Genomic DNA, 16,372 nt, shown 5'->3' on the forward strand with positions numbered 1-16,372 from the left:
ATTTATTTACTGATAGAGCAAAACAGAAAAGAGTGTTTATACTAGTCATTGGTTTTTCTCACCATTTTTCCTTTAATTGTAGGGGCTGAGAGCCTATGGGAGTTCAGAGTTGTAAAACAAATGATAGGGACACACCTCTCCTAGATTTCTGGGACAGAAATTAAGCATTGTTAGAGCACTATTGAATACTATCAAAGCACTGTTACTGATAAGCCTTTCTCGTAAGCACCTATTTGAAAGTATGTTTTTATTTTTAATGTGCCAGAGAGGTTGGAAGCTGGGAAAACTTAATTCCCTCATTGATAATTGCTAGGACATCCTAGGCATTCTGCTGCCTTGAGCGAAGGATTAGCAGCCAGGAAACCAGGTTTAAGTGGCTCAGACTTGTGATCCTAGCTAGTCAAGAAGCTGAGATCTTAAGGATCACAGTCCAAAGCCAGCCCTGGCAGGAAAGTCTGCGAGACTCTTCAATTAAACACCAAAAAAACAGAGGTGGAGTTGTGGTTCAAGTGGTAGAACACTAGCTTTGAGCACAAAAGCTCAGAGATAGAGCCCTGGCTCTGAGTTCAAGCCCTAGGACCAGCACACACACACAGACACACAGACACAGACACAGACACAGACACACACACACACACACACACACACACACACACACACACACACAGAACCAGGTAGCTTGATTGCCTTCATGCTGGCACTGGCCTCTGAATCCAAAGAATAACTTTGATTCCTGAGCAAGCACCTTAACACCAGACTTTTTGCACCAAAGTAACCACTTCCACCCAGGCCAGAGGGGAACACTTCTTTCCCTGGTAGCCTCTCAGCAAGCTTGTTACTGGTACAAACATAGTCCTTCATTTGCATAAATGACTGGCAAGACTCGTAATAGGGGCTCTGTAATAGGACAAACACAATCCTTCATTTGCATGAGGAGACTGTGTAATTGGTGCAGATGCCCTTCTCACAACTCTCTGGTTAGACAAGCAGGCTACTCAGCAGCTTATTTTGTGAGCAATTGGGAGACACCTTCCCGGGCTGCTTTCTGACACTGAAACCTCAGGTCCCATAAAATCTCTTGAGGGCTCTTCCTTGCCTTCTTTTGATTCTTACCATCCATAAACCAGCAGAGGACATGAGGAAAAAGAAGAAGAGAAGCAGTAGAGAGAGATGACAGTAGCAGTAGGAGGGGCAGTGGGGGGCTGAGGGGTGCCCTGACCCCGCAGTAGAGTGCACAACAGTGAAGAAAGCCAACAGTGAAAACAGGCAGGAGTTATCTCGGTCACATGAGCTCATCCCTTTTAAGACGAGAGGAAAGCAGCAGGGCCAGCACATGGTTCCTGAAGTAGCTCCACCAGCAGCAATGGCATTAAGGGCACCACAGCTGACTGGGCTTGCTTGATTGGTTGGAACCACAGGGGCCCACCAGGGCCAACCAGAAGGAGAACTTGAATCAGTGACCCAATCAAGGCCACCTGGAAAGGAGTGACAGGGTAATCAAAATTTCCTTGGGACAAAACTGGCAGGAAGAGTTGATGGAGCACACAGCTGAGAGTAAAATTGCCATTCGTTGGTCAGGATTAGTGGGGAAATGGGTTCTCTGTGGCCCCTGCTCTGGCAGCCTGAGACATAAAAGAACAGTAAGGCTTCAGACTTGGTCTGCTCACAAGTGATAGGCGATAGAATGGGGGAGAAGGAAGGTAGCAGGTGACAATGACCAAGAAGCATTGCATACATAACTAGACTTACTGGAATTGCAACCCTCTTGTACAACGACTTCATAATATCTTTTTTTAAAAAAGGAAACAGCCACCTGTTGCTGCCTATGACCATCTACTGCTGCTGCTTTGCACACACCTATGAAGGGCCCAGAATAACTGAAAGAACTTTTTCTGGCTTGCCTGCAATTTGTATGTGGGTAGATTAGAAGAACTCTAGCCTGCAAATATGTGACAGAGGGGTTTTACTTTTCAGCCATTCAGGTACTAAATGTTTTGTTCTGCTTGGCTTTTTTTTTTGTTTATTGTTGTTGCTAGTACTAGAGATTAAACTCAGAGCCTTGCACTTGTAAGGCAAGTAATCTATCACTTAAACCACATTTCTAGCCCATTCCTAGTCTACCCTTTTCTCCCGCCCTCTCCCTCTCTCTACTTTGTGAATCTTTATAAAGTGCATTTTAGCATTCTTGATGCTGTTCCATAAACTCTTCATTGCCTTTTATTTTTTCTTCTTTCCCCTCTGTGTATTTTCAAATATCTTGTCTCAGGTTCACAGATTCTTTCACTGGTCAGTTCTCCTCTCAGTATTTTCAACTGCCTTTGCCCTTTTACTCATTGTATTTTTAACTCAAGAAATTTTAGTTTCTTTTTTTTTTTTTGGGGTCCGGTCGTGGGGCCTGAACTCTGGGCCTGGGCGCTGTCCCTCAGCTCTTCAGCTCAAAGCTAGCACTCTACCGCTTGGGCCACAGCGCCACTTCCAGCTTTTTTCTTTTTTCTCATGTGGTGCTGAGGAGTTGAACCCTAGGCCTCATGCATGCAAGGCAAGCGCTCTACCACTGAGCCACCTTCTCAGCCCCTTGGTTTCTTTTTATTGTTTTGGACTCTGAAACAATAAATGACTCTGAAATGAATCTGAATTTCTCTGATTTTATTAAGTATTAGCTTGTTTCCTTTACACTCCTTTGGCTTTCTTCAAGCAATTTTTTTTATTTGTCAGGCAATTCATAGATTTCCATTTCTTTGGAGCTGGTTACTAGAAAATCATTGTGCTCTTATTTTTGTGGTACTAGGTTTTTAACTCAAGACCTTATGCTTACAAGGCAGGTGCTCTACCACTTGATCCATATACCTAGTTATTTTTTAGATAGGGTCTAATACTTTTTACCCATGGTTGGCCGCAGACTTCAATCTTTTTACCTATACCCTACCACATTAGCAGTTGTTTGTTGAAATGGGTGCTAATTAATTTTTGTCAGAGATGTCCTCAAGCCACAATCCTTCCAATGCTACTTCTTGAGTAGTTGGATTATAGGTGTGAGCCACCATACCGGGCCGGTCTTGTTTTGTTGTAGGGTTATGCCCTTACTATTTCATGTTTCTTATTGTCTTCTGCTGCTATATACGTGTTTGATGAATTCATCCTTCCTTTCAGAGTTTAGACTGGTTTGATGCTCACCCCCATGGGTGAGCATGAAGAAAAGTGCTGGCTGACTAGGGAGCAACGCCTCTGGCTTCAGGGAGGGTGCGGCAGGATAGTCTCCTTGCGGCTCTGTCAACACTGATGAAGGCTGCAAGGAAAGTTACCAGAGCAACAGTGGATAATGAGAGCTGCTGAGATCTTTTGAGTGGTTTAATCTCTGGCAACATCCTGACTTTTTTACCCGCTAGGAATTCTGTGGCCAAGAAGATGCCTTTTGGCACTCACCTGTGAGCACACTTACACTGGTAGTGGTTATCAGTATGTGGCACCTGTGCTAGGACCATGGAGCCTGGGTCTGAGGTTTATCAGGTCTGGAGGTACAAAGGAATCCCAGGCAGTGGGGTCCCCTGTGCTGATGCTAGATCTGGCCCCTGGAAACCACGGTCACTACATGGCTGTCGCCAATAGCTCTCTGTATTTTTCTCTCTTCCAAGCCAGCTCCATTTAGCTCAATGCCAGAAATACAAAGAAATATTCACTGTGTGCTCATCATCCATGTTTCTTATCAGTGCATTACTACCAGTCCTTAGTGGGTCCATCATCCTTTCTATACCTATCACCATAGGTAACTATTTGGGGTATTGTAAGAGAGAGAGTGTGTGTGTGTGTGTGTGTGCACGTGCGTGCGTGCGTGTGTGGTGGAATCTGTATCCAACTCCACTACCTACTAATGTTACCCCTTATCATTTTCTAAATTTTTGATGGATTTTTCTAGTATTTATTATTGTCATAAGAGAAGCAATGTGTAAGAAGCGTCCAAAGCAAATATTGTTAAAGAATAACCAAACAATTACAAATAACATTTTATGGAAAGGTCATGTCTAGGCTGTAGAACTAGAATCCTTCTCTGCAATTACTTATCACTCTGACCTTATTTTTTTTATGGCAATTGTGCTTGCTACAAATGAGAAGATAATCTGCATCTTAACAGAATTAGAGTTCTTACCAGCACATATCAAACCTCCTATGGGTTATAGGTTTTGAAACATCATAGGAAATACATTGGCTAGACCATTCATCTATTTCTAGGGAGTTCAACCTCTACTGGAAAACTTACATTTTTTTTCTCTCTTTCCTTGCAAAGCTTTTTAGGCTTTCTAATTTTGTCACTTCTGTGATCTTCATACTACTGATAGGAAAGGCTGCTTTTAGAATATTTCAGCCTCATGGTGGACAACTGGGAAATTTCATAGGTGCAATATTTCCCTTTGTTAAGCAAACATTTACAAGCACTATAGTTAAATGCAAACTAACTAGACATATTCGAGTGTACAATTTTTCTTTTTTCTTTTTTTTTGGGGGGTCTGGTCGTGGGACCTGAACTCTGGGCCTGGGCTCTGTCCCTCAGCTCCTCAGCTCAAGGCTAGCGCTCTACCACTTGAGCCACAGTGCCACTTCCAGCTTTTTTCTTTTTGCTTATGTGGTGCTGAGGAATCGAACCCAGGGCCTCAGGCATGCAAGGCAAGCGCTCTACCATTGAGCCACCTTCCCAGCCCTCTAGTGTACAATTTTTCAATGCTTTCAGAAGACAAAATTACAGTTGTTTTTTTAACTTTTCCTTATAAAATAGTTTATAAGACAACCTTCACTACATTTCATGCCAGTATGCCCAATCAGAATGGTTGTACATTGTTGAGCACCTACTATGTGCTCAGTGCTAAGAGTTGCAGAGATAAAAACTAAAGGTCCCTGTTTTCATAAAACTAATGTTTTATGGGTAGATTTGTTAGAACCCAGCTAAATTATAGAACTTAAAAACCTAGAATTAAAATTTAGATTCCTTCCTTTCAAAGACATACTGAATACTAATGCCCCACAACTGCAATGCCGGTTTATTTACTTCTTTTGTTTGTACTTAGCAGGATCGTCTATCAGTGAAGTATAATGACTGTTTCCAGAAGATGGCTCATTAGTTAAAATCAAATAGTAATATTAGCACATTGAAAATATATTCAGACCGAGGGCTAGAAAAAAGTATCCACGCACTAAGCAGCATACTGTTATGTTACACCTTCCAATTTTACCTTTCGCTCAGTATTTCATCTCTTTTTGGAGAGATCTTGCAATGTCATTCAAGCTAGCCTTGATAGACTGAACTTTCCTTTGGTCTCTACCTCCCAAGTGTTTCAGTAAATGATTCCTTCCAATGAAAATAAAAACCCTAAAATTTAAACTCAAACATATTAAGATGTCTTTAATAAGACTAACATCACTATTCAAAAATCTCTACCTAAAGTACTCAATACTATTTAGATTCCAGTGACAATTGCTTTAACTGTGAAATACAGGAATATAAAGGTAGTCCCTTGGCAGAATTTTGGGTGTGGGGAGGAATACCAGGCCCATTTCTACTTTTTAAATGATTGGGTTCGAAAAGGCTGAAACAGAAATAAGACATGAAAATCCAAACTTCAGAGCAAGGAACCTCAGAGTCATTCAGAAAAAATCACTCTTCCTCTCAGATGACATACTCAAGCAGGCTTTCTTTCAAAATATTAGTGAATCAACATCAGCTATCTAAAGATATGAGAGCATTTGAATTGTATGTCAAAGCTGAAAAAGACCATGACTTACATCACCTAATTCTCTCAAATTACAGAAAATACTGAAATCTACAGAAAGAAAGTGCCATTTCCCAGGTGACCTCTTTAAAAAGTAGCAGACCAACCACTGGACATCAGATATTCTCAAACTCAGTGGGCCTAATAAATTCACTTTTGAATAATCTATAAAAGAACCAGGCATACATAAAAACTCAGGTCCTTGGAACCCATCCACAAGATTCTAATTGGTGGGGAGCTGGGCCAAAGCCCAGGTTGATGCTGCAGGTGATCTCAGAGCTACACTTGAAGAAGCACTATGCAAATCCTTTAACTATTAATAACTATTTCCAAAAGATGTAAATTAGAATAAATCATAGCATTAAAGACTGGTATTCTCACCACTGTATCTCAGATATCCCTGTGTTCCCATGAATTTCACAATCAATAAAAGTGAAAATCAGTCCAGACATAGTCCTATGTATGGACTGATTATCTCAATAAACCCCTACAATGGGATGGACATTTGAGCCTTTGATTACTCTTTCAGGCCACAAAATTATCCAGCTCATATATTTCTATGATGATGAGAGGAATATTTAATCTCAAGAAGCATTTGAAACTGTACAATTTTATAACCATAAATAGAATTCCAACATAAATAAAAGTCTTGCTTTGGACTGGATTTGCTGTTTAATTATGCATTCACTTATTTATTCAATGAATATGTACTGAATATCTTCCAATTATGTCATTAGTTAACATCTGCTGAAATCATAAATGTCTTCAAAATGTTCCCCAGACTTGACAAATAATTGCAAAATGGCATTGGAAGTCATGAGGACCAGGTGGGAAGTTGTAATGTCTCACAGAGCAGTATTTATGATTACAATCTAATAAATTAAATGTATTTTATGATGTTATAAAACTTTATTGTTTGCAACTATTTTAATGTGCTCTCAAATTAAATGAGATTTACATAGGCACAATAGCAAAGGAGTAATTGGAATCATGTCAATGCAAATAGAAACTGAACTTTGTAGAGTTAGAGTAAACCAAAAAGTTCAAGTCCAATAAGTGTCAAGTGTTTTACATTTAATCATACATGTTCTATTAGGAATTTTTTATGGAAGATAATAAGAGCATATATAAGGCTTCACAAATTTTAATTAACCTGAAATGTGAAATGTGAGAGATTGTAATTATAACTACATTGAGAGTAAGATTACCATATCTAAATCAAGGCTGACTCTAAAATACCCATCATTATGCTTTGGTTAAATATTAATAGACTGTCACTTCGGATTATTTTGATTCATTTGGTGACCTTCCATTTTGTTTCAAAAAGGACTTAAAGCTGCTATTTCAATATAAGATTTTTCTATCAGAGTTTTTCCAGACACAAGAAGGAGTTGGATTTCTAGCTGCAGATTCTCAGTTGTCAGATCAAGTTCTGTTGCTGAATTTACTTTATTTTCTGGAGAGCGTTGCAAAGGATTCCAACTTCACCTGCAACAAAGAACATCATTTAAATAGGACATTAATATAATGAAGAAACACCCTTCAAGTATAGAGTTCTAGGGTATCAGTGATGTGCATACCTCCGCCATTTGTCCCCTTTGCTTCAAGACATAGACTAGGATTGGAGTAGTTGTAGTATTTTCCAGGAAATGCTGGAATTATTAGTGTATTGACTTCCTCTTTCTATAGGCTGTTTCTAGTAGGACTTCATGGCTTTGTCTGAGCACTATATTTTGCAGGCAAATCCCAACTACTCTGTTTCTTTTTTTATAGAACATTCACAGAAGTTTTAAGTCGCTCAGTTGCAAAACCTAAAAGTGTGACATATTCAAATCTGTGTGGGAATCACCTGAAATCTTATTATGAATACCAATCCCCAAGCTTTTGTACCAATGTTATACATTTAGTCTAGGGTTATAACTCCAGATTGTTGCTTTTTCCCCCAATTTTCCAAGTGGTTCTGTTTGAGAATACATTAGTTTGAGAATACATGATCTCAGCGGGTAACTCAATCTAGTAGATTGTCAGACCCATGAACTACGGTGGCATATATTCACACAACAAAGAACGCCAGGATATAGACTCTTTATAGAAAGAGAAGAGGCCTTGGAGATTGATGAGAAAACAAGTATGGAACGGTGAGGAGGCATGACATAAGTCACATAGCCTTAAGGACACTTCAATTCCTAAATTTGTTATTCTGTGATCTTAAGAAATATATATGCTACTGTCAAGCACTAGTGGCTCATGCCTTTAATCCTAGCTACTCAGGAGGAAGAGAGCTGAGGATTATGGCTTGAAGCCATCCCAGGCAGGAAAGTCTGCAAGACTTTTACTTCCAATTAACCACTAGAAAATTAGAAGTGGGGCTGTGGCTCAAAGTGGTAGAGTGCTAGCCTTGAGCAGAAAAGCTCAGGGACAGTGCCCAAGCCCTGAGTTCAAGCCCTACACCTGCCAAATAGCCACTTTGATCACTTGGTTGAATCCTTCAGTGAGAAAACATGTCTACTGCAGGTCTATGGGTGGGGGGGACTTAGCTTTGGGATTTTTCAAAATGCTATGTCTAATGTGGAATAGTCATAATAACCAGGGCCAGACAGTTGTATGTGTCAGAGGCAATATTAGAGACCACAGGCTCTCTGTTTGGACTCTGGCATTGCATAAGCTAGAAACTCCTCTCTGGTGAAGATTGTCTTCCTGTATGCACTCCCCACATTGGTTGATTCATCCATTTATCTAATAGTACTTGAATCCCTGATAGAATTCTTGGGAATAGGGATAGGTGCTGAGGATTTGACAGCTAATCTAACATGGCTCTCTGATCTGGTCTAGTTGGGGAGACAGACAAGTAAGCAATTATAAAAATAATACAATAATGAATCCTCTGTGAAAAGAATCTGTTAGAATATAAAAACATGGGGAAGATATCCAAGCCAGTCTCCTTATAACAAGAGATGTCTATGCAAGACTTCAGGAGCAATTTTCTCTTGGATGTCTCTAAATGGGAGAGAGAGTGTTTTAAATAGGAAGGACTATATAGGGAAAGGCCAGGAGAGCAGACTTGAAAACACCAGGTTGACCAGTATCACCAGAGAGTAACTTTAAAGGCTAGAAAAAGAATTTGGTAAGGAACAAGATAACCTGGTGACTTTTTAAAGGTAGTTATTATAATATGCATTATCCAGGAAGAGTAGGAAGGAGATAGATAAGGTAAATAAAAGTCTAGCTTTTAGGAGAAGGAGATTTTAGGCAGACTGGTGTCAACTGGACACTAAAGGAAAAGATCTGAAGAGCTATCTGAGAGTGGCAGGGCCAGGTTGAAAAGGGGATAGTGGTAGGATCTGAGATTTCAGAGAAAGAATATTCAAGGTAACTCTGACCTTTTATTCCCAGTTCTCCCCCAGTGAACTTCTCTGGCTTAAATGGAAATGTGTTCCGTCGGCTTACTATTTCATGAATTCCTTCTTGTTCTTAGAGCAAAGGTAAGAAAATGCTCTCTGTGTCTGAGTAAACCTGGCTTTGTGGGGGAAGATTATCTCTACTTACTGTTGATAGAATCAGCCAAAATCTTCAGCTGCTGAGTGTTGTCCAGTACCTCAACTCTTTGGGTATATGGGTCATAGTGAACAGAGAAGGGTCTAGGAATTGTTGCAGCAAAGTTCCTGGAAGCAAGACCAAAGGTTTGGGTTGAGGGCACATTTGGAACAAGAACAAATTCAGCATTTTCCTTCACTATTCACCTACAGGGCTGAGAGGTGTAGTGGGGGTGTTTTTAAAATTGTTTTATTTATTGTTATTGTAAAGGTGATATACAGAGGGGTTATAGTTACATAAGCCAGATAAAGTGCACATGTCTTTATGGACAATGTCACCCCTTCCATCATTCTCTCCCAGGTTTTCCCTCCCATCCCCACCCATAAGTAGTTTATTTTCAGCATAGTGTCTAGTGAGTACCACTGCTGCATTTGTTCACCCTTGGTCCCACCATTTTTGTGCCTCCTCTTGAAGACAGATAAGCAAGCAAGACCAAAAGAAAAGAAAAATAGCAACAAAGAAAGAAACTTCTTGCTTCCATTTCCTGAAGGTTTCTTTTGATAAATATTATTTTATATGATCAGAAACACATAGGTATTGCACCTGAGCTGTAGCTCAAAGTGGTAGAGTGTTAGCCTTGAGAAAAAAAAGAGCTCAGGAACAGGACCCAGACTCTGAGTTCAAGAAAAAAGAAAAACGGAATAGAGTTGTAATGAGGTCACCCTGGAAGCTTCGAACAGGTAGAAGTAGCTTATAACAAAAGCCCAGAATACATTAAAGGCACAAATCCTTACCATTAAACGTGATTAAAAGGAATCTAGCCAAAAATGCTATAGGAAAAAAATACCTTGCGATTCTTAACACACAATGCCAAGAGGTAACCAGCTTCTAGGAGCTGAATAAAACACTGGTTGTAACATTTAACATGGATTGAGTGCCTCCTATGTTCAGCCTTACTACTCTAAACCCCTTATAATTATCATTCCTGACATAACTTACTACTTAGGAACTAAGTACTACTGTTCATCTGATTTGCAAGGTAGCTGGACTCAGTACTGCAAAGACCACTGCTGTCAGTCAGTTTCAAAGCTGGAAAGGAAGCCCACAGTGTGATTCTAGACTGTGTGCTTCACTTTCTCACTTTTCCCCCATGCATTATTCCTGGCTCTCGGGGGAATCTCCTCGTGAGGGTCTTCACAGAGGACACAAAGAAATATCATCACAAAATATTCCTAAACATCACAAATATTATTTCTAAAATAGCCCCTAGTAAAAGAAGATGCTTGTAAGCCAGAGGGCAACAACTCACACCTGTAACCCTAGCTACTCAGGAGGCTGAGATCTGCAGGTTACAGTTTGCCACCAGTCCAGGCAGAAAAGTTTGTGAGATTTTTATCTCCAATTAAATACACACACACACACACACACACACACACACACACAATTGGAAGCAAAGCTGTAGCACAAATGATAGAGGACTAACCTTGAGTGAAAAAGCTGAGGGATAGTACTTAGGCCCTGAGTTCAAGCCCCAGGACCAACACACACACACACACACACACACACACACACACACACACACACACACACACACACTGTAGTACTAAGAAGACAATTACCAGGAAGGAAGTAATACCTCTCAACTTTGGCAAAAGCAGTATTGGAGCTTTCCAAGTATGGCACGTGCAACACTATACACTATACACACTACTTGACAAGGATTACATCTGACTACATTACTACATCTAACTACATTACTACATTACTACAGTGAATTGACTTACCATATCTTGTATCGTGGCTTTAGGGACCCTTGTCTGCCTGACTATTCTTTACATCTGATTGAATCATGTACTTTGTTGTTTATTATGGCCCTAGGAGAAATCAGAGGCTCTACCATGTATACACTGTAGAGTCTAAGAGTCTACTGAGGCTCCATCATCTAGATTTGTAGATGTACAACACTCAACACAGCACTGAAATCACCTAATGACACATGTCCTGGGCATATCCCTATTGCTAAGCGATGCATGACTATAAAAGTTAGAGAGAAACAAAGGGAAGATTAAATTTGAGTAAAGACTTAAAGGAGGTGATAAGACAGGTTAGGTAGGTGTCTGAGAGAATTAAGAGGGGGAAAATACTTCACAACTTTGGAAGATTCCTCGGGTTTTGTATGTGGGGGGATACACTGCACATAGAAGAATTTAGTGACTGGACTTAGTGTCTACATTGAGCTACTTTGAACCAGATGGAAAAATTGTGGAGGGGTCAACATCTCCAGTCTCCTAACAGACAATGGGCAAGGATGAGGGTGGAGAAGGTCGAGGGAGAAAGTCTATCTGTTACACAAAGTTGCTGTGTAAGCATTGGAATTCAGTGGCCTGGTCAACCAGCCCCAGGTTGGCATCACCAGCCCGTCTCAGGAGATCCACAGAGCCAACACCCCTCCTCAATGCAACCTCACCTCACTTTCTCCTTGGCATCATTGAAGCTTTCAGCCACATAGTAGATGGGTTGGAACTCTGTGATGGTGTACTCTTGGATGGCCGTCTTCTCCAGCTCCAAGGGGAGGAGCTTTGGTTTGTCCGACAAGCAGTACTACAGTTTTGCAGTAAGAAGTCTTCAGTCAAATCACAAATCCATGCTCCCTGCTGCATCCCGTAGACCAGCATCGCTCATTTCACCCTGATCCCTTCCACAGTCCAGCCCCAATGCTATAAACTATTTTACATGTACTTGACTCAACTCTTCACAGCTCAGCTATGGTCTGCAGCCCAGGTACAAAGTATGCATTCCAACTACTTTGGGGGGAGGAGGGCGATCAGTAGATTCTGTGGAAACCAGCCAAATATTTTGGCATGTGTTTGCACACATGCAAGGTTGTATGCACAGGTCCACCTTAGGATTGGAAGGCTCTACCCCCTATAACTCTGGATTCTAGCACCTGAATTGCTACTCCTAACACCACACCACAACCACGATCCAATCATAGCTGCTACGGTACCACTTACTGGTGGGATGTTCCCCAGTTTGCATCTCTCAATATGTAGGCAAATAGGGATTCCACAGTATCAAGACAATAGTACCCCATAGCTATCACTTGATAATCAGTCCTTGATTTCTGTTAAGAGTCATACCTGTAATTCACCAAAAGATGACAGGAGTCCAGCACCATATGCCTTTATGGAGTCTCCTTGCTTACAGAGCCCAAACTCCACAGTAAACCAGTAAATCTAGAATGGAAAGACAAGCTGGGGATACACCTCAAGAAAGGACAATGCAGAAGATACTCAAGGCCAACAGCAGTACTGCTTGGGTGGGAGTCTGTTATCTCAATCTATGCAACCGTGGGGCATTTCTCAGTCTTGCACTACTCAGTCACCTGTTGAATCAAGAATGGTGGAGCCAGGTACCAGTGGCTCACACCTGTAATCCTAGCTACTCAGGAGGCTGAGATCTGAGGATTACAGTTTGAAGCCAGACCAGGCAGAAAAGTTGGTGAGGCTCTTATCTCCAATAAACTACTCAGAAAAAAAGCTACAAGTGGTACTGTGGCTCATGGGGTAACGTGCTAGCACAAACAGGCTCAAGGACAGTGTCCAGGCCCTGACTTGAAGCCCCATGACTGAAAAAAAGAATGATGGAATCTCACATGTGATGGAAAGCACTTAAGGATATAAGGATGTCTCCCTCCCCCAACCAATTCCTTTGTCTAGGATGAAAGTGCCTCCATTCCTTTTACATTTTTCTCTATACCCTATTCCTAAGGTGTTCTTTAAAAATTAGTAGGGCCTAGCAGGAATGTCTATCAATCCCAGCAGTGGGAGACAGGAAGCTGCATAGTCATTGAACCAGTAAGAGGCCTCTCCATCCTCCATGCTCAGACTTGCGAGTTGAAACTACCCACTGCACTTTGTGTGTGTGTGTGTGTGTGTGTGTGTGTGTTGGTCCTGAGATTTGAACTCAGGGCCTACACACTATCCTGAGGTTTTTTTTCTTCAAGGTTGGCACTTAACCACTTGAACATTTGAACTACAGCTCCACTTCTGGCTTTTTGGTGATTAACTGGAGATCTAAGAATCTCACAGACTTTGCTGCCTGAGCTGGCTTTGAACCATGATCCTTGGATCTCAGCCTCCTGAGTAGCTAAGATTATAGGCATGAGCCACCAGCATTCAATTTCTAAGTCCTTTTCTTTTTTCTCTTTGTGTATGTGTGTGTGTGAAAGAGAGAGAGACAAAAAAGAGAGAGAGGAAGACAGAGGGAGAGGGAGAAGGAGAAGGAGAAGGAGGGGTGGGAATTGAACTCAAAGCTTGGTCCCTTAGCTTATTTTGGCACAAGCACTCTACCACTTGAGTCATAGCTCTACTTCAAACTTTTTAGTAGATGATTGGAGATAAGAGTCTCATAGACTTTCTAGACTGGCTTGTAATGGCAATCCTCAGATCTCAGCCTCGTGAGAAGCTAGGATTACAGGTGTGAGCCAGTGGTGCCTAGCTAGGCCTTTTCTTTCAATAGTTCCCAGTTCAGCATATCCTAAATACCTGGCTGGCAGAATGGACTTCTGGGGTTCTGGGGCCCAGAGGAACTTAGGATTCAGCAAGCTGCTAAAGAGAGTCTTATAGAAATAGAGTGGTTAATGGTTCAATCTTGGGGCTGGGAAGATGGCTCAGTGGTAGCGCGCTTGCCTTGCATGCCTGAGGCCCTGGGTTTGATTCCTCAGCACCACATAAAGCAAAATGAAAAAAGCCGGAAGTGACGCTGTGGCTCAAGTGGTAGAGTGCTAGCCTTGGGCTGAAGAGCTGAGGGACAGCGCCCAGGCCCAGAGTTCAGGACCCACGACCGGACCCCCCCCCCCAAAAAAAATGGTTCAATCCGGTTTGGGGACTAAGGAATGCCAAATCTGAGAAGGCTATTGGAACTGAACTGACCTGACCTCCTCACCTGTACATGCCCAGTCTTCATTCCAGGCAGGTAAGGCAATGTTCTTGTAATGATATAGCAAATGAAAGGCAATGTTCCCAACCCAATGTGTCAGTAATGTTATTTTTGAGAGTTTAAAAATAGATCATGTGACGATTAATAATATAAATGACCTTCCAAGTTAAAGTTGTGTGTGTGTGTCTGTGTGTGTGTGTGTGGTGTGTGTGTGCCAGTTCTGAGGTTTGAACTCAGGGCCTAAGTGCTGTCACCAAGCTTTATTTGCTCAAGGCTAGAACTCTACCACTTGAGACAGAGCTCCAATTTCAGCTTTTTTGATGGTTAACTAAAGATACAAGTTTCTTGGACTTTCCTATCAGGGCTGGTTTCAAACCTTGATCTTCAAATCTCAGCCTCCTGAGTAGCTAGGATTACAGGCATGAGCCATTGGCACCTAGCTTAATGTCCTTGTAAGTAAGAGGTTCTATCCAGCTTTCCAGCCTTACTGAAAGCTGCTTCTTGTAACTCTTCATTCAACTAGCATTTGAAAACTAATGTTGATACAAATTTAATTCTTTAGACTCACATGACATACTTTTGAGATGGGTAGGATATAAACTACAGTATCCATTTTTAGAGATGAAGGAACCAAAGCTATGTGTCCAGAGTCTCAGAGCAGATGGCCAGTGAAGAACAACATCTGGCAGTTTTTAACCTTTCTGATGAACTGGTGTAACTCCTTTGAACAACTAACTTTTAACAAAATGAATACCAAGAAGCTGGAACATGTGTCGGCAAGGCAGGGGATATAGCGGGGGAAAGAGGAGGAGACGAGATCAAGAAGAGAAGGGACAGATGAACGGAGAGAGGAAGGGGGAGCAAATGCAATCATAGTGTTCAATGGATACATGTGAAAATGGAATCTGAGGGGATTAGGGGATTGGGTGAGATGAGAAGAATAATGAAAGGGAAGACGTTGGTCAAGATGCATGGTCTTCACAAACTGAATTGAATTCACATTAAACTGAAACTCCTTTATACAACTACCTGAGGGTAATAAAAAAATCACTGTCTGAAAATTTTTGAATTCATAAACTTATAAACTGAACCATCTTAATGAGAGACTTGCATTCACCTGTGGTCCATAATTCATATATATATATATATATATATATATATATATATATATATATACCCTCCTTAGAAGAGATGTGCTGAAGGATGGATGAGAAGGATGTGCTGAAATTGGAGAGGAGCATGATGAAGGAAATCACCTGCTGTGCAGATTTGCTGCTGCCCTAGCTTTGACAGATGAGTGTCCTCAGAGTTACATGGGGAAGAAAGTGTTTGGCAAGAATGAAAGGCCCAGTCTCCTTTCTACTTCCTGTCTGAGAAGGGAAAGATTCTAATGTTGGCTCCAGTGCAGAGGTTGGAGGCATAAATATTCCCCTCTGAAAGTTATGTATCCAGCCCACTTCCTAATACACTCCATTCCAATGAATTTCCAGGGCTATTACGATAGCCTGTTGGTGCTTCTGAGAACACTATTTAAAACTATGTGCAAGATATCTTCATGCTGCTGACTTAGAAATCAAACCATGAAGGAAAACTCAACGTGAGAAGTTTCACTTGGACAAATGTAACTTGCTACATTCCGAGTGTTTGGTGCCAAATGGCCTGACTTCCAGACAGGAACCAAGGGCCATCAGCCCACGTCCTCTTTCCTGTCTCTCCATGACAGAAGAGACTTACTTACCGTAGCGAGTTTCTCAATGTACTCATCAGGTGCTCCAAGAGAAGCCAGACCAATTTCCTGCACACAGACAAACAGCATCACTGGCACAGCCCAACCCTCACTTTTTACCCATAGCAAAGCAATGGGTAGCCGGATTCATCCAACAGGGCTCTCTATGCCTTATGCGTTCCTGACAAGTCTTCCCTCATCACAGAATTCTAGATCTCTACCTCCATTTCTTTGAACACCTCATAATTGAAGAGTGGAGGCTGACAAGGAAGGTGATCTTTTCATGATCCTACAATAGATTAGCAACTACAGAACCATCTCTTAACTCCAGGCTAGCAGTTATTCAACCATGAAACTCAAATATTCCTGAACTAGGGGTAAGTCTGAAATTATGCACCATGAAAATCCCATA

General features: G+C 41.4%; 1 protein-coding gene across 1 annotated transcript in view; it reads right to left on the reverse strand.

Annotated features, from left to right (window-relative positions):
- Positions 1-6,322: 6,322 nt before the first annotated feature.
- Positions 6,323-16,372, reverse strand: part of Pah (phenylalanine hydroxylase) — a 56,627-nt gene continuing 46,577 nt past the window's right edge. Inside the window, exons 9-13 of the mRNA XM_013021270.1 lie at positions 15,973-16,029; positions 12,434-12,529; positions 11,761-11,894; positions 9,306-9,421; positions 6,323-7,247 (exon numbers count right to left, since the gene is read on the reverse strand). Of these exons, the coding sequence (XP_012876724.1) occupies positions 7,204-7,247; positions 9,306-9,421; positions 11,761-11,894; positions 12,434-12,529; positions 15,973-16,029 (447 nt within the window). The 3' untranslated portion in view covers positions 6,323-7,203. The remainder of the gene's footprint in view (positions 7,248-9,305; positions 9,422-11,760; positions 11,895-12,433; positions 12,530-15,972; positions 16,030-16,372) is intronic.

This window comes from Dipodomys ordii, unplaced genomic scaffold, assembly GCF_000151885.1.
Source record: "Dipodomys ordii isolate 6190 unplaced genomic scaffold, Dord_2.0 Scaffold3, whole genome shotgun sequence".
In the NCBI taxonomy this organism is placed as follows: Eukaryota; Metazoa; Chordata; class Mammalia; order Rodentia; family Heteromyidae; genus Dipodomys; species Dipodomys ordii.